Source organism: Mus musculus, chromosome X (assembly GCF_000001635.26).
Source record: "Mus musculus strain C57BL/6J chromosome X, GRCm38.p6 C57BL/6J".
NCBI lineage: Eukaryota > Metazoa > Chordata > Mammalia > Rodentia > Muridae > Mus > Mus musculus.
This window is the reverse complement of record NC_000086.7, coordinates 52,047,243-52,065,707: the sequence shown is the minus strand read 5'-3', so window position 1 is coordinate 52,065,707 and position 18,465 is coordinate 52,047,243. Positions and strand designations below refer to the sequence as shown.

Sequence of the window (18,465 nt, the reverse complement as noted above, 5' to 3'; positions counted from 1 at the left end):
CTGAAAGGGTCTGTTCTACCTTGGGATTTATTTATGTTCTATAGAACAGGTTTCATATTCTAATGTAGAAATATCACCTCTCTTGATATCAATAATAAACCCAGGCACGTGTGAAATGCTTGACATCTACTTGTTGACACTTTAGGGCATTTAATCCACCAAGATACTGCTGGCTCTTAATAGTAATATTCAACATGCCAAGTACTGTTCCATAATTCTCCTGTTCCTCTTCCCTGTTCCTCCTCCTATCCCTCTGCTGCTTTCTATCTCTTCGCTTATTACTATTATCTTTTAAGCAGGGTGTCACTATTTAAACCAGACTGACTCTTCCTTGCTGTATTTTTGCCTCCATCTCCCATGTCTAGGATTAGAAGTATGCTCTAACACATCCAGCTGTGTTGTGTTGTGGGTTTTTTTATAAGTCATTTACATAACCTTTACATCTCTAAGATCCAGCCATTTAGCAGTCTCTCTAATGTGGACTGGGACTAAAAATAAAAGAGAAAAATAAGCACTGCCTAAGAATAGAGGTTCCTATCTGCTGTTTAGGATGACCGGAAAATGTGACCCATTTGGGGAAACTTTGTGACACAGTGTTTGATAAGGTGTGATACTGGAATCAAACGTGGGAGGGTGACTGTCAGCAGGTTGTTTCATCTCTTTGGCTTGAGTTTGCTTATCTCTACAATGTGAGAGCAACACTACTGGTGATAGTTGAGGCCCCTTCCGGTGCAGATCCTATGACTTGGGCACCCTTCCTTCTTGAGGCCCGCTTGTTCATCTGGAAAACGAGAGGTGAATGAGCATCAAAATCCTAACAATGTGTGACTTCAAAGGAATGAACTTTCCGCTATCCAGGAAATCTAGTTATACAGAGAGGCCAATCCTCAAGGAAATTGGTTAGCCAGAATTTTACTGTACATTAATACACAGTTAAAGGGACTAATTTAGTGTTTAGGAAAACATTTGGGACTGGTTAAAACTGTGGAAAAATTCTAACTCTTCATAGAGAATGTTGAGTTTAGTGTATACAATTACCATTATGTTGTATGCTTTCCCCCTTTTATGCTAGACTTCTTTGGGGGAAATAAGCCAGAGAAGAATGTGTGTGTGTGTGTGTGTGTGTGTGTGTACTTACCAGATAGGAGACTGACAATATTAATCTCTGTTCCTGTTACTCAGGGCGCTGTTGATTAAGTGATAGCCAAAGTAACATACCAGAGCAGGTGACATGCATGGCCGGCCACCCAGCATCACAGTGAGAGCATCTCTGGGATGGATTTGCTCCCTGTGATAGTATCAACTTCTAAAAGTCTTTGTCTGAAGAACTAGTTGATGATGATAGTGAAGAGTGCACTAATCCTCTGATAAAGGCTCCAAAAGAGAAGAGGGCAGAGAGAGTAAGCCAGGAACTTTTAGTTAGCTGATGGCACTTGATTCTTAGCTGTGATCCTTTCTGCCTATTGATGGAAATGAATGACAGGATGGAATTGGCTTTTTCATGATCCCAAATAATTTTATCCTCCACATCTAGAAAGATGACAGTAAATGCCATTGCTCTGCAGAGGAGGGCTATCCTTGTCTGACTTGAGTAGTATTTTTATCATTGCTATTTGACTCCTTAGCAGACATTCATCTGTAGGGTCTTCCAGTTTCTGTTCAGTGTCCAAGACCTTCTAAATTCTGGCCACACACACACTTTTCTTGCCCTGGCATTCCCCTACACTGGAGGAATCAAACACCCTCAGGCCCAAGGTCCTCTCCTCCCACTGATATCCAACAAGGCCATCCTCTTCCACATATGTGGCCAGCGCCATGGGTTGCTCCATCTGTACTCTTTGGTTGGTGGTCCAGTCCCCGGGAGCTCCAGGGAATCTGGTCTGTTGATACTTTTGGTCCCTCCATGGAACTGCAAACACCATTAGCTCCTTCAGTTCCTTCTCCAACTCCTCCATCAGGGACCCTGAGCTCAGTCCAATGGTTGGCTGTGAGCATCTGCCTCTATATTTGTCAGGCTCTGGGAGAGCCTCTATCTATGAGATAGAACCATATCAGACTCCAGTCAGCATGCATTTTGGCATCCACAATAGTGTCTGGGTTTGGTGACTGTATATGGGATTGATCCCCAGGTGGGGCAGTCTCTGGATGATCTTTCCTTTAGTCTCTGCTCCACACTTTGCCTCCATATTTCCTCCTATATTTTTTCTCCCTTCTAAGAAGCACTGAAGCCTCCACACGTTGATCTTCCTTCTTCTTGGGCTTCATACGGTCTAGAGAGATGACTCATTAAAGGCTAGGCTCACAACCAAAAATAGAAGAAAGGGCAGTCTTAGAATCAGTATTTCAGAAGTTGTACCAATGTTGTAGCCTGACATTGAAGAAAGTAGTGGTTGTAGCAGGCCATGCACAGGGTCTTGAGTTCCAGCTGCACTAGAAATAGCAAATGAATGAAGAAAAACAAACCTCATGTGATACTCACCCCAACATTAACTCTAGCTTTCCAGCATCTGTCTTCTTCTACTTGTCTGATCTGACTCTTAGTTGATTTCCATTGGAGGCAAGCTTCCTAATTGGGAACAGCATCTGCTCATCCATCCTTAAGTTCATGGTTGATGCTCCAGTGTCAGTTGTGTCTATTTAAATTCAAACATGATTTTCTTGTTTTTTTCCCTGTCACCCATTAGGTGAACCCCACAGCTCAGTGCACCCATGCACTGCTGAAGATGATCTACTGCTCCCACTGCCGGGGCCTGGTGACTGTGAAGCCCTGTTACAACTATTGCTCAAACATCATGCGAGGCTGTTTGGCCAACCAAGGAGACCTTGATTTTGAGTGGAACAATTTCATAGGTAAGCAAGTGATTGATGTTCTGTGTTTTACTAGAGATGACTCCACTTCTGGCCACAAGGACTGTTGTCATTGCCAGGTATGAAATTTTCAATTCATGTTAGTGTTAGACGTTCTCCAGACTCTTGGCTCTGCTACACTAAGTACTTTGAGGTTAGTAAAATCAGTACTTCAAGTCAGTGTCCTCTTTCAGAAGACAGTTAGATACACCAACTTTTAATGTTGCAGAGGTACCTTTTTGATATTTTCTGAGAAACTCAGGTTTAGTCCTCATCCTAGGTCTTTCTTTCTTCATGTTCCCTCTGATGTACAGTCTTCACAGAGCCAGGAAAGTAGCTTTGAAGAGTCTCTCTTGGGCTGGGCAGGTGGCTCAGTGGGCAAAGCGCTTGTTTTGCAAGAATAAGGGTCTATGTTTGATCCCAAGAACCAGAAACAAAGCTAGGTATGGTGGTATATGTGTAATCCCAGGATTTGGTTGGTAGAGACAGTCAGCCCAGCCTTAGAACAGTGCCTCCAGGACAGTGAGAAAGACCCTGTCTCACAAAGATAAGGGTGAAAGTAGCATTTGTGGGGAACCTGAAGGAGTTCTTTTTTTATTTGATATGTAAGGTTGATGTAACAACAACCTGTCTCTGCCTGCCTGTCTGCCTTTGTCTGTCTGTCTGTATCTGTCTGTCTGTCTCTCATATATTTTTTTTATATTGCAACCACATCTTTGGGAGACTGACCAGATATGCATTGGATCATCAGATTAGAACTCTGATGTGGAAAATTACTGGATTTGTTTTTGTAGGGGATTTAGCCATGGTCGACTCCTCTTATGTGAGTGGACAGAGTTTTTCTCTGATGATTTGGAAAGTAGAACTGTTGAGTGTTTCTGCCACTTATGAAAACATTACTAGAACCCGGACCATACTCTAAGCAAGCTAGCTAGGTTCTGAGAAGGGCAATTAGGATTTCTGGGAAAACGCAAGCAATCATCTACTTTATTGCCCAACGTGTGCATCAGTCCTGCAACCTCCAAGGCCAACACTGAAATGTATAAAGCCTAGCGCTGATGGAACATCATTCACATGCTGAGAATGTACCAATTCGTTCTCTCACTCCCTAATCACATTTACAGAATTGCAGTCTTTATAGAAAGCAAGGTTTTATTAAATCATTGACATCATGGAGCACGCATGTCATTTTTTCCCTTGGATTTGCTTTATTTTGTTTCATTTTGTTTGTTTGGGGGGGGGCCTAATTTTTCTTTTCTTTCCCCTTTTTTGGGGGTAGAGAAAATTGTAATAAAATCCTTTTTTTTTAGACTGAGGGTGACTTGCCGTATTAAGTCTGTTTGAAAGTGCATCAATAAATTGGCTCCCACCGATTCTTAAACACAGACATTGGAGGGAAAAGATGTAAATATTAAGCACTTAAGCACAATCGTGGCCTAAATAGCTCAGAGCTGGAAACCATGGGGGAAAAAAAGCTTTTACACACAGAATGAAACCAGGGGAGAAAGCCAAAATTTCCCATGGGAATAAAAACTATGATGCGTCCCCATCTAAGCACCTCCCCCACATTAGGCCACATAGCCCACATAGCCAGTTGTTACATTTGTAATTCACTTATTTTTCCCTCTTAAATTTCTGTGTTGGGTTGGTTGGTTTGCTTTGCTTTGCTTTCTTTCTTGCCATGTAGCCCAGGCTGGCCTCCAACTCACCATCTTCTAGCCTCTGCCTCCAGATGACTAGAATTGCAGGTGTACTGTACCACAGCTGGTTAAACTTAGTTCTTAGATGGTGGGGCTTTTATTTAACTTCTGCACATAGTAGGCTTTTCTTTGGGACAAGGGCATCTTTGGCATATAGTACAAAACCGTGGTGACAGTGATTAAACTTTGGTTCCTTTCTTACCTAGGCACCTTGAGGACAATACAGGGGCATTTGCTGTGCTCTGTTATTTCATCCTGCCCAGTGACTACTACCAAGGCCTTCTCACATTCTGTATTAAATAAATTACAAATTTCTCTATGTCTCTTCTAAGATGTTACAGATCCGCAGCATATCAGAAACATACTCTGGCTGGCTTAAGTAATGTTTTCAGCCTTAAGTTGTTGCTGCTGTTCTTGGAGTGTATTTTTTTTAAATTGCATGTGCTATCTGTGAAGAAACAAAATTAAACCCAAGTGGAAATGGATGGGGTTTTGGAATTGATTTTCTGCAGCTATTTTAAATGATACTGTTTTGGAGTAGTGTAGTATGCAATTGTATGTAAATATTTTTAATGGACACACTACTCTTTATTTCTAATAAGCTGATTTAAAAGGCCAGGCATAATAATAGACATGTTTATCTCCTGTTCTTTTTCATGGGTTTTTCACAAGGGTTTAATTAATCTCCTTCATGGTCATACAATTCCGTCCCAATTACACGCCTCTGCTGTAAATGTTCATTTCTCTCTCTCTCTCTCTCTCTCTCTCTCTCTCTCTCTCTCTCTCTCTCTCCTCTCTCTCTCTCTCTCTCTCTCCCTCCCTCTCTCTCTCTCATTTTTCTTTGTTTAAATGACTGCACAGTTACTGCATAGTGAAAGATTTTTTTTTTTAATCGCATCTTGCGGTTAAGTTGGGAAACTGCATTCAGCTCTTCAGTCAGGTTGGGAGGCTGAAGATGTAGGTCTCTCATTCTTTATTGGAGACAAAATGAAAAAGGAGTCACTTTCCCTAGTGAGAAGGGAATACTTTTTTTCAACATTGTTTTTTATGAGTATGCATTAATTATACATAATAATGGGTTTCATATGACATTTTCATATATGCATATAATGTATTTGATCATACTCATCCTAATTAATCTCACTTGTCCCCTCCCACTCCTGCTGATTCCCAAGACAGGGATGCTCTTCTGGGTGAGTTGGGAAGGGGCCATTTAGACCAGTGCCTTGAGCTGCTCTGTGGTTGGACCAGACTTGACTCTTTCTGAAACCAAGTAGGGACTTTTCCAAGTCAGCCTTGCTGCTGGGCTCTCCCTGTATCCACATCTGCCTATCACCACAAGTTCTAAGTGCTAAGTCTTGCCAGTCTTCAACAGGATGGGTCCAAATATAGGAAACACCTTTGAAAACTTGCCTTTGTAGCAGGCTGATACAAAGCCTTCAATTTGCAAAGTAAACCAAATGCTGGCCCTTTGATTACCCCAAAAGAAGTTTGTTTTCAGAGAATCATAAATTATTCTTAGGTTCAACTTGTCTGTCACATACTGTGCCTCCGTTAACACTCATTTGACTCAGAGCCAACCCTATTAATGTCATATGTTGTTTGCTGCCAATGGGACTTTAGTATTGGAATTGCTGACAAGGACACTAGCCAGTTCTTGGCAGGAGACAGTAGCAAGTATAATATCACATGCATATGAAAATTGTTTCCTCTATCAACCAGAAAGAAAATAAAACACCAGAGCAGCCATCTTTAGATTCTTCTTGGTAATTTTTAGGGGGCGGGGGATTGGTGGCAGCTACTGGTCAATAGATGGCCAGACATAACTTCCTGTAGGGTTAGAGGCAGCTTTCGCTGTGGGCTGTGAGCCATCGGCAGAATACATCGTCACTGGCATTCTTCAGCTGGGCAACAAGCAACACCATGGTACCAGCCCCAACAAAGGCCTGGTTTCCCTCTCCATTCCCAGGTCCTTATCTATGGCCAGCAGCTCTAAGTTTACAAAGACGCCAAACAGCCAGAAGAATTAGGGTTTATGTTTCTATTCAGTCTTTCACAAGCACATTAGCGATCAATCTGGCCTTTCCTCACCACGAGGAGAATAAGTAGGTACAAAATGCATACCCCCCCATTTAAGCCTCTGATTTTAGATGTTTATTATCTATTCATAATATTTTTATTTGGAGCCAGCAATATTTCTCAGCTTGCGAAGGAATGTGCTTTCTGTATGTGGCGGTCCTGACACTTTGACAGTGATGAACATATTTACGTTGTGCTCCACTTGTTTGCAAAAGTCGCCTTTTCGCTAGCACATCCAAAGCATTTTTCCTCTCTCCTCTAGTATAATGGCATATTCATGCTGTCAGCCTTTCTTTAAAGGTTAGAGGCATCACTTTATTGGTGCTTACCACAATGCAGTCTGAAACTTCATTTGCTGTTACTTTAAAATACTGCACGTCACAGAAATCTGTTCATTGTTGGTGACTTTGGAACTGTAGTTTAGAGAAATGACCTCACACTTTAAAATGTTGTGTAGCATTTGTGGTAGGCTGAAGACAAAAGGTTGATAACCAACTTCGATTTCGTTTACATTTTGATAGTTAAAGCTTCCCCCCCACACACACACACACACTAGAAAATTAGGTAGAGGCTGGGGTAGCAGCCTAGAGGGACACCCAGCCTTCCGGAAAAGAATACTTCTTTCTGGGTCTTGACATTGAGGTGCCTAGAGGAGTAGACAATGGGGATCTAACTCCTTTTGCTTGTCATTCATTGGTACTGAAAGTATAAAAGAGAAAACCCCATTTAAGTTACCAGTTGGGCTCAGCTTTTAAGAGCACTTAATTGCTCTTCCAGAGGTCCATCAGGTGTCTCTAAGTCCAAGTTCAGGGGATCAGACGACTGTGGCTCCATAGGCACCCACTCTTCATTTGTATACATCCACAGACAGACAGACAACACACACACACACATACACACACACACACACACACACACACACACACACACACACACAAATTAATAATAATAAAAGGAAGCTGGAGAGATGGCTTAGCAGATAAGAACACTGACTGCTCTTCCAGAGGTCCTGAGTTCAATTCCCAGCAACCACATGGTGGCTCACAACCATCTGTCATGGGATCCGATGCCCTCTTCTGGTATGCAGGTGTACAAGCAGATGGCACACTCATATACATAATATAAATAAATAAAACTTAAAAATAATAATGGTAAAAATATTTTTTAGTTTACTGTTTAATAATTATACGTCCTTTTTCTCCTTGGGTGTGGGGATGGATTTTCATTCCCAAGAGTTCTACTTTTGTACAAGTATCAGGTAAAAATACCAACTCACAATCCCCAAATGCACAGATGGCAGGAAAACAAATAACCGCTTGTTTTCTTTAAGGAATCCAGTACTTGCGAGAAAATGCCAGGTTCCTCCAAAGTCTAAAAGCGACTTGCAGGTATCAGTGAAGTGACACACCACAAATGGACAATGTTTGTGCAGTGCATGTTGTCTCATGGTTTCACCGGACTACAAAAAGGCGTTTTGTGTTTTACTACTAAATCACTTGAGGCTCTCACATTGGCAAATGAGCTTATCTTAGCCCTCAAATTGCAAGCCTCAAAGTTTCATTATTTGAAGTCTTTAGAATCCCCTGAACACTTTCATTTCTATTATCCAACTGTGCACACAGGGATCTGAAATGTCTAAATGAAATGAAAGAAAAGAATTGGTGTGCCAGGATTGTAACTGATTTATGTTTTCAAGTCTCGTAAATGGAACCTGAAAGGAAAAGATCCCAAGGAAGTGTCTGGGAGAACAGGCCTGGTACTCTGCCCCCAGCTTCACGGTTGGCAGCTGAATGCTGGCTGACACACTCCAAGGACTGAACAATCTCAATGATAGACGATTCCTGATTGAATTACCACAGAACAGAAAATTCATCTGTCCCTTTCACACTTTTGTATACTACTGATGCATAATGTATAGATACAATTTGAACTCATGGAAATGACTAGAAAATATGAATAAATTGAAAAAAAAGGCTGTTAAATAACCAAGACTGATACTCAGGTCTGCACTAATGATATGCTGTCTGTGTTTTTCTCTAAACCTTGTTAGATGCTATGCTGATGGTGGCAGAGAGGCTGGAGGGTCCTTTCAACATTGAGTCCGTTATGGATCCCATCGATGTGAAGATTTCTGATGCTATCATGAATATGCAGGATAATAGTGTTCAAGTGTCTCAGAAGGTATTGAAGGCAGGACACTGGGCAGGATGGCTAGAGATGCCCACTGTCTTGTCCTGTAAAGTCCCTAATAAAAACTCACTCACTTCCAATGCAGGTTTTCCAAGGCTGTGGCCCTCCGAAGCCTCTCCCAGCTGGACGAATTTCTCGCTCCATCTCTGAAAGTGCCTTCAGTGCTCGATTCAGACCTTATCATCCAGAGCAACGCCCAACCACGGCAGCTGGCACTAGTTTGGACCGACTGGTGAGCTCTTTAGCAGGGATGGGTGTGTTTAATGGCAAGGAACTGCAAACATTTGCTTCAAAATGAACTTTTCCTTGGAAAGCATGGACGCATGAGTCTTGAGTCTTTTATATTCCGGCTTTTTAATTTAGTTATGTGTGGGTGGCAGTGAATGTACCTCGTTTTCTGTCTCAGAAAGTTCCTGTATCATCAAGGAAATGGGCTGTAACACGTTTCATCTTCCGACTTCCCTTTAATGTCACTGTGTGTTTACTTAGCATCTGTTATATACCTGCCATTAGGTTATGCCCCAGGGGAAGCTCAGAGCAATAAGACAGGGCCTTGGTATCAAAAGACCTCAACAAAGGGAGAGTCTAAGCTGTTCAATAGGTGCCAAAATAGCCTAGGACTAAACAACTTAAAACCCTGAATTGATTTCATAGGATAACACTAACTTCTTATGGTCATGCATGGATTTACTTTTTTGGCCAATAAAACCAATAATGTCAATTTAAGATATCCCCATACTATTTGCATTTTTTGTGCTATACACAAAATGTCCAGACGTGATCACCATTCACCTTGTACATAGAAAGCAAATGAACAACTACCTCTGGGTAAAAAAAGATATCTTTACCATTGGCTACTGTTTCCTAATCACCTTTTCCAAGTAAATGTCCTCATAGTGAAAAACAATCTTAATTCAGTCCATCTTCATTGTATTTTAAATATTTCAAAAACTTTGGTGATACATTTTAGTGTATTGGATTTTAAAGTTAAAGTGATTTGAGGGCAGAGAGCCACGTGGTATAAGGTGAAAGGAGATAATATTATGATAGGAATATAGATACTTTTAAATACCAACTCACAATCCCCAAATGCACAGATGGCAGGAAAACAAATAACAGCTTGTTTTCGTTAAGGAATCTGGTACTTGCGAGAAAATGCTAGGTTCCTCCAAAGTCTAAAAGTGACTTGTGGCTATCAGTGAAGTGACACACCACAAATGAACAAGATTACATATATGGCAGCATGCTATGGTAACCTGGGAATACTAGTATAGTAATAGTAAGGACCATAGAGCAGGAAGCCTGACAGGACACTGATGTGAAAGGAGGACAAATAATGTCAGTAAAGTTTTCCTGTGTGATGTGGATGCTTGGTTCAGACTGTAAAATCCTGGAGTGAAAGATTGTGTTTGCAGAGTATAGGGCTGGGTACACCTCAGATGGCAAGTACATGAGGAGGTAGAGAACGGATCCAGATAGCTCCTTTAAAGTTTGCATTTGAGCTATTAATTCCTTTGAGAGATTATTTATTTCTAAGCGTAAAACCTGTATATTTTTCTTCAGCCCGTTCTTGAAACAGCGAGTTGCATATAATCCACAGATACTTAGAAATGATCAAAAAGGTATATCTATAAGTAGTTCGGATTTGGCTTGGTTGTTTGAGATGGCTATATGTTAGCAACATTATTTGCCTGCTTGTGGTTTTTATTATTATTTCATATATATAAGTGTTTTGCTTGTATGTATGTGTGTGTACGACCTGTGTAAGGGTAAGTGAAAGGGCACAAGAGGGCATCAGGTCCTCTGAAACTGAAGTTACAGGCAGTTGTTGTGAGCTATCAAGTGGGTACTAGGGATAAACCCAGATCCTCCGCAAGACCACCAAGAACTCTTAAGCACCGAATCATCTCTCTAGCCCCATTGTATGGTTTAAATATATATATAATGTGTTTTGATGCTATGTATCCCTATTATCCTTTTTTGTTGTCTTCCAAGTTAGTCCCCTTACTACTTGTATTTTACGTGTGTGTGTGTGTGTGTCTCAATGAGTTTAATAGGATTAATTAAAGAAGCAAAGGTGAGAGGCGATTTACAGAATCATAGGCAGCTTGTCACTGGCTATACCTCTGACAAAATGGAATGGGGTTTTGCTTTGTGTCCCAGGCTGATTTGGAACTCAGTGTAGATCAGCCACTGCTGACCTCAAACTTGAAACCTTCCTCCTGCCTTAGCCTCCTGTCTGCTGGGATCATACATGGTAGTTTCACATTCATACATGGACGGACCTTTTTCTTCTTTCTTTCCCTTAGGTTACTGATGTCAAGGAGAAACTGAAACAAGCTAAGAAGTTCTGGTCCTCTCTCCCAAGCACCGTTTGCAATGATGAGAGGATGGCAGCAGGAAATGAAAATGAGGATGACTGCTGGAATGGCAAAGGCAAAAGCAGGTGAGCCGCACCCCCCCCCCCCCGAGGCACCCAGATACTTACAAAGGACTGGGCTTGGCAGTAGTTATATTCCAGTATTAAGGACTATTAAAAAATATTTAGTGCCTGTGGCCCTTGGATCAGGGGTCTGGGGTCTGGCTTTATACAGCACCACTCCTCAAAAGGTCACATTCTCTTTCTTGATTCTATGTGTCCATCCTGGCACACTCTGTGAGATAAGCACCCATTTGAGAGGGTGTTTTTCTTTGACAGAATAATTGCCACAAAAAAGGGAATCACTTTCAAAAAGATCACAGGCAGATCACAGAAAGTACACATTCCCAGGATAATGAGTAATTATAGTTGATTATAGATGGAAGAACTTCCGTTCCACCATGCTCAGTGGAGATTCTAAAATTGAGTAAAGTCTTCAAGCTAAGTGATCGTGTCAACAGGACCATTTCTTCCTTTCAGGTACCTGTTTGCAGTGACAGGAAATGGATTGGCCAACCAGGGCAACAACCCAGAAGTCCAGGTTGACACCAGCAAGCCAGACATACTGATCCTTCGTCAGATCATGGCCCTTCGGGTTATGACCAGTAAAATGAAGAATGCTTACAATGGAAATGACGTGGACTTCTTTGACATCAGTAAGCGTTGGTGACTTTCAAGTGCGGGGGTTTGTTCTCTGAGTTGGTGAGAATATGTGCGATGGACTTCCTGTTCTCTTTTCGATGTAGGTGATGAGAGTAGTGGAGAGGGAAGTGGAAGCGGATGTGAATATCAGCAGTGCCCTTCGGAGTTCGAGTACAACGCCACTGACCATTCTGGGAAGAGTGCCAACGAGAAAGCTGACAGTGCCGGTGGTGCCCATGCAGAGGCAAAGCCCTACCTCCTCGCTGCTCTCTGCATCCTGTTTCTCGCTGTGCAGGGAGAGTGGAGATAATTGTCAAACTCTGAGTAAAAGCGTTCATCATCAGAAAGTTCAAAGGCACCAAGTTCTCACTTTTTTTTTTTTTAACCATCCTAGTGACTTTGCTTTTTAAATGAATGGACAACAATGTACAGTTTTTACTGTGTGGCCACTGGTTTAAGCAATGTTGACTTTGTTTTGCTCATTCAGTTTGAGGGGACAGCGGGGCCTCCTGCCTTTAAGTTTGTTCCTCCCCCTCACCTCCCCCCTCCTTTGAGACTCGTGTTCTGCGTGGCTAGCAGTGTAGGTACAGAACTGTAGTTAGTTGTGCATTGGTGATCTTGTTTTCTTTGTTGGCTTCTCTCATTTTATTTGTGGGGTTTTTCTTTTCCAATTATGGTCTCACCTTGTTTCTCACAAGAAAACCAGGGTCCTTTCTTGGCATGTAACATGTACGTATTTCTGAAATATTAAATAGCTGTACAGAAGCAGGTTTATTTATCATGTTATCTTATTAAAAGAAAAAGCCCAAACAAGCTGGAAAATTTCCATTTATCCCTGTTATTTTAGCTGCCTTATTGGGAGAGAAGTGGAGTTGACTTTGGGTTTTCTTCCTTTCTTTCTTTCTTTCTTTCTTTCTTTCTTTCTTTCTTTCTTTCTTTCTTTCTTTCTTTCTTTCTTTCTTTCTTTCTTTCCTTCCTTCCTTCCTTCCTTCCTTCCTTCCTTTCCTTTCTTCCCTTTCTTTTTGCTTTTTTTGTTTCTTTCTTCCTTCCTTCCTTCCTTCCTTCCTTCCTTTCTCTCTCTCTCTCTCTCTCTCTCTCTCTCTCTCTCTCTCTCTCTCTTTCTTTCTTTCTTTCTTTCTTTCTTTCTTTCTTTCATTTATATTAAGTTAGGACAGAATGTGAAGGCACAAGCAGGGTTCTGAGCCAATTGCCAGACTGTGTTCAAACACCAGGACAAGAACAGAATGAGACTTCATTCATAGTTGGAGATTGGAAGAGACTGCAGATCACCCCTTTTTTTTTTATTGAGTTGAATCACATGTAACTTGATTTCTTGAACCCACCCAAACTTAAAGTGGACCCCATCCAGCAAAGTAAAGATTCTTGATGTAGTCTCCCTTGAAAGAAGAACGGCACTCAGGACGTCCCACTTAACCCATGGACACGTAGGCTTGGGGATGTTTATTAAACACCAGATAAGTTAGGAAGTCACAGTGTACCAATTTTTTGTTTTAGTGCTGACACTTTCTGTTTTTTTTTTTTTTATCCCGATGGCAGTAGCAAGTGACCAGCGATCTCATTTGTTCCCCTGTGTTAGAGTGATGCAGATTTCTGACCTTCTGACCACTCTGGGCAGAGTGCCATAAAAGGGAGCTGTCTGGGCTCCGTGAATAGCTGTTAACACTCTTTTGAGCAGTTTTTGTCTAGTGTGTACATATTTGCAGGGTTTTTTTTTGGGGGGGGGTATGTTTGTTTGTTTTATATTCCAGTTTTTAAAATAGTATAAGGCTATCTACTTTGATTTTTGTTTTTTTTTGCCTGCTCCTTTTGATCAGTTAAATGAAGGACTTAGAGTGGTCTGCATCCATTTGCTACATATCCCAGGCAAGGAGCCCACAGGGAAGAGAGCTGAGTGCTGAGCTCCTGCATCTTATCTTTTGTGGGAGAGATGAGAATAAGTAAAACTGGGAAGAGCACATCTTCTCAGTGACTCTTAGCCACATGGATGGAGTGGCGAAGTTGTCCCAGGCCAAAGACTGTCCACTGCCTTGTCCCCTTGGAAGCCCTTTCCTTGTGTACAAATAACCAGTCAGAAAATCTGGAAAACATAGCAGATCATTTCAAAATGAGTTCTCAGGTCTTCAGAAAGACTACAATCATGCAAGTCTCTTCCTGCTCTAAAAGTCATTTAGATCCCAGAATTCTACTGAACTGAAAGCCCACAAAGAGGCGGTTTCATGTTACTATTCAATCTTCAGCTGTAAGAGGAAATCTCTATTTTTATATTGAAACACAATTACTTGATAGCTCAGGGTCTACATTTCACTCAACTTTTTACACCAAATTCTGAAGAATGGTCAAAATAAAATATTGGGGGCTGTTGTAAACAGAGGCTTAATTTTATTAGAAGTAGCCAGTTATTTATTAAAGCACGATGTTAATAAAATAGGCATATTCTAGCTGGTGTGTATAAGTGTTTGTTTTTTTTTTCTTAAAGCAAATCACAGAGAACATAACTCCATTTATATAAGAGGGAAACTAGATTGTAAATAGCTGGGCTGCCTTGAGAGAACTTGGAAAATGTGCTGATAGTTAGAAAGTACCTCAGTTGTGAGGAATTTCCTTTTTAGCTTAGACTGCTATTACTTTTACTTGGTAGAAACGAATCTGGTCTCCAAAATATGGCTCAAAGAGTTGTCCCTGTAGACCTTGTTAGATTGTTTTTAATTTAAAACCTTGAACTCTGCCCAGCTGTTTTCTTTCAGTCAAGTCCTCCAAACTAATAACATTTTCCGAATTAAATATTCTTGAAGGTTTCTCTGGACGCTCGCTGATTTGTTTTCTTTCTTTGCATTTTTTTCCCTCTGTTGCCCTTTTATTATTTAAATTGTCTTTTGCTTTTGAACTTGAACTATGAAATAAACAAATCATAGATTTTTCCATTCAGGTCTGACTGGACAACTTTTGGCTTCTCACCAGCTGGCAGGCTTACCCTCCCCCCCCCACACACACATACTACCCCTCCCCTCAATAGAGAAGAAAGGCAAGTTGAATATTTGAAAGCCTTTAGAGTTTAGAGCAGGAGGCAGAAGAAAAGCCTTAGGAGTGGGGCCTGACTTCCACAAAGTTAGCTGCATGTGAAGGGTCTGAGTTTTACCAAGTTATTTATGAAGTACTTTGCTTTCAAACACTTCACATACTCTGCATTTAAGACAAACATCATAGAAGAGATTGCCAGGAGGGGAATGTAAGGCAAAACAGAAAAAGGTTCATAGTTCAACTTGTGTTGGTAAAGGAGTGAGCACCTATTATTTGGATAAAAGTGAAAGAAGTGCGAAGAAGTGATTTGCACCTTTAAGCTTGAATTAGACTATTTAAAAACCAAAGGATTTACACGAAATATAAATTGTCACTTGAGATAATAGAACCAACAATAAAATAAGTAGATGGTGCAAAACATAGTTGTACTTCCCGTTTTGTGTTGAAAGAATATGTTTATTTACATAGTGAAAGAGTTTTGTAAGTTAATGACTGTATCTATTCTCAACCCATGGGTCACCGTCACTTTGGGGGTCAGAGGACCCTTTCTCAGGGTTACAGATCAGATATCCTGCATTATCATATTTACAATTCATAATCAGTAGCAAAGTTATAGTTATAAAGAAGCAACAAAAATAATTTTATGGCTGGAGGGTCACCACAACGTGAGGAACTGTATTAAAGGGTCACAGCATTAGGAAGGTTGAGCAGCACTGTTCTAGAGGAGTGGCTGTGTCTGTGAGACAGATATCATTGGAAAATAGAAAATCATATCTTTCCCCCTGGAAACATTTGAAAAAAGCACTCAGAATCCGTCCAATTCAGAACTTACTGGGGAAAAATGAACTGCATTCTATGATAACCTTGTAAATTGAGTTTCTATACTTTTTAACCCATAATTCTTCTAAAACCTATATACTTAAAACACGAGTTGAAGAGAGCCGGAGAAGGACCTCAGTTGGTAGGATGCTTGGCTAGCACACTTGAGACAGCCCTAGTTTCCATCTCCAGCACCCCATAAACAGAAGGATGGTGCACATGTGGTGCACATCAGAGCGTCACATTTTATTCTCCTAGTTAGGTTAGCTGAAATATATTGAGAGTGAAGGGCTAATGACAATGGATCTGAGTAACTGTAGACACCAACGCTGAGAGCATGACTTCTCACTAGTGCCATAATTTGATATTTAGTACACATGGCCTGGAATTATCTCAGCACAGTTTTTCAAGAAGCCATTATTAAACAGAAAGAAGGACCATCTAGAATCATGGGGGAACAACTCAAGTGCACCACATTTGTTTTAAGATTCAGCCTTGTTATTACCATTTGAGACAATACTCACCAAGACTATTGGGAAGAACCCAATACTACGACTACTGTTAGGGAATGGGTCGAAGAAGGTCCTTTGACCTGGAATGTATTTGTGATTTCCTCATACAAAGTACTCTTTCTTGATGCTTTCGAAAGATCCTAATGCCCTCAGCATCATCAGCCACCACAAAAGCTAGAGATAAGAGTATTATGAAAATATGTAAATGGATTCTGGATATTGCAAGAAGTTACCTGTTCTATGGATAAGGAATCATTATACACAAAATCGTGTGTGTGTGTGTGTGTGTGTGTGTGTGTGTGTGTGTTTGTGTAAAATGGAATGTTTATGGATCAGTGTTTGAAGACACTTCTGAGTTCAGCATTTATTGGTAAAACCTACAGAAATTTATTTTTCAGCATGAATATTCGTGTGTGGAATTAGAATATACAGTGCAGTATACTTTTGACATTTCTTTTTCTTAAGATGGTATCTTGCTATTTTGCCCAGGATAGCCCTCAGCTCCTTGGGTTAAGTGACCCTCCTGCTTCAGCCTCCCATGTAGCTGAGACCACAGATGCATAGCACTGTTCCTGATAACTATGGTCTTTCTCTTCCACCTTCCTCTGCATCTCTTTGTTCAAGTGATGTCGAAGGCGTCCAGGAGTTTGTACTTGCTAAAGTGTTCTACAACTGAACTACACGCCTGGCCCTATTTTTGGAATTTCTTAACAAATTAACAGAAAATTAGAAAAAATGCAGAAGATTAATAGAAAGAATAATGCATCAATCTCAGCAGATAAAGACTGTAGAGGACCTCGGGGGCTATGGATGGACATCGTGACTCCAGAAAGATTACATGATCTTGTACTTGGATCTCTGGAAAAGCCTTTTGCAAGAACTTTGTCATATTGTTCTTTATTCTTGTTTCTTGTATGATAGTACTAGAAGAACATTTGTCTGTGCACATAGCCCCACACATAAACTCTATGATTGATTGGTATTGTATTTTCTAGCACTTAACCCCAGGTAGACCTTACTTACTCAGTCGCTTGTGGACTGCCTTCCTCTGGCTGTCAGTGGCCTATGCTTAGGAAATGCAGACTGATTTTAATAATAGCCTAAAGGGAACATAATTAGAAAGGTAAGTCTCCTGCCAAGAAAAAAATTACATATAAAATGCATTCCAGAGCCCAAATAGCATTTCTTAGGTTTACCACTGCCTGGGATTTTTTTTTTTTAACTCACCACATAGAACCAAAAGTGGACCATTAGCTTCTCTTCATGGGGACTCTACAGTGCATTTGCATATGGAATTGGCCACAGTACCAGTCATTGGTTGACTTTTCTAAACATGTACGTAGATCTCAACTCTGTTTCAATGAAATGTGTCTTTAAAGGCCCTTCATGGCCCTGCTTGAAACTCTCCTTTCACATGGAATGATTTTTTAAACTCTTGTTATTTCATTCTGAATCGTTTGACACCAGCTTTGGTGGCAGCAGTGAACAGACATTTAGGCACATTTTACTGTGATGAGAGAACAAACTTTGTTATTTAGTTACCTGTGATGTTCTGACAGAATAGGCTGTTGTCTTTGTATTTTAATGCTGGGAAAAGATACCGTGACCATGGCAATGCTTATAAAGGAAAGAATTTTAGTTGGGGCTGGCTTACAGTTTTAGAGGTTTCGTCCACTTTCATCATGGTGGGAGAATGGCAGAAGTATGAAGTTAGCTGAGAGTTCTACATAGTGATCCACAGCTAGTGACACACTTTCTCCAGCAAGCAGACACCTGCTCCAACAAGGCAACACCTCCTGATCCTTTCAAATAGTGCGACATGCAAATCTATGAGCCTATAGGAATGATTTTTATTCAGACCACAACCGATGGGAAGAACAATGTGCTTGACTCTAGGACCAGGGCCACATTGATTACCACACACAGTCCTGCAAATTAGAGATCACACCATCATACAGAAGGTAAAAGGTCTGGAAGAAGTTAGGAAATGCGTGTAAGGGTGACATGCAAATAAGGTCAAGCAGCTGATTGGGAACAAAGCCAGGTCTTCCATCAGAGCTTGTTTGTTTCAAATGCTGCTGATCCTTCTGTGATCTCTTACTCGTCAATAGCTTAATCATTAGGAAAGAATGAAATTTGTCAAGCTGGCTACCTGTAAAGGTAGCCTAGCCTTGAGGAAGGGCTAGGGGAATGGCTAGGAAAGGTCCTGAGGGACTTG

General features: G+C 40.9%; 1 protein-coding gene across 2 annotated transcripts in view; it reads left to right on the top strand.

The window, feature by feature from the left end:
* Positions 1 to 14,701, top strand: part of Gpc4 (glypican 4) — a 113,917-nt gene extending 99,216 nt beyond the window's left edge. Inside the window, exons 4-9 of one of the 2 annotated variants that reach the window (XM_011250978.3) lie at positions 2,685 to 2,850; positions 8,677 to 8,807; positions 8,902 to 9,048; positions 11,126 to 11,262; positions 11,716 to 11,891; positions 11,982 to 14,701. In XM_011250978.3, coding sequence (XP_011249280.1) covers positions 2,685 to 2,850; positions 8,677 to 8,807; positions 8,902 to 9,048; positions 11,126 to 11,262; positions 11,716 to 11,891; positions 11,982 to 12,187 — 963 coding nt within the window. In that variant the 3' untranslated portion in view covers positions 12,188 to 14,701. The remainder of the gene's footprint in view (positions 1 to 2,684; positions 2,851 to 8,676; positions 8,808 to 8,901; positions 9,049 to 11,125; positions 11,263 to 11,715; positions 11,892 to 11,981) is intronic. The other variant, NM_008150.2, reaches the window with a different exon arrangement.
* Positions 14,702 to 18,465: the final 3,764 nt, after the last annotated feature.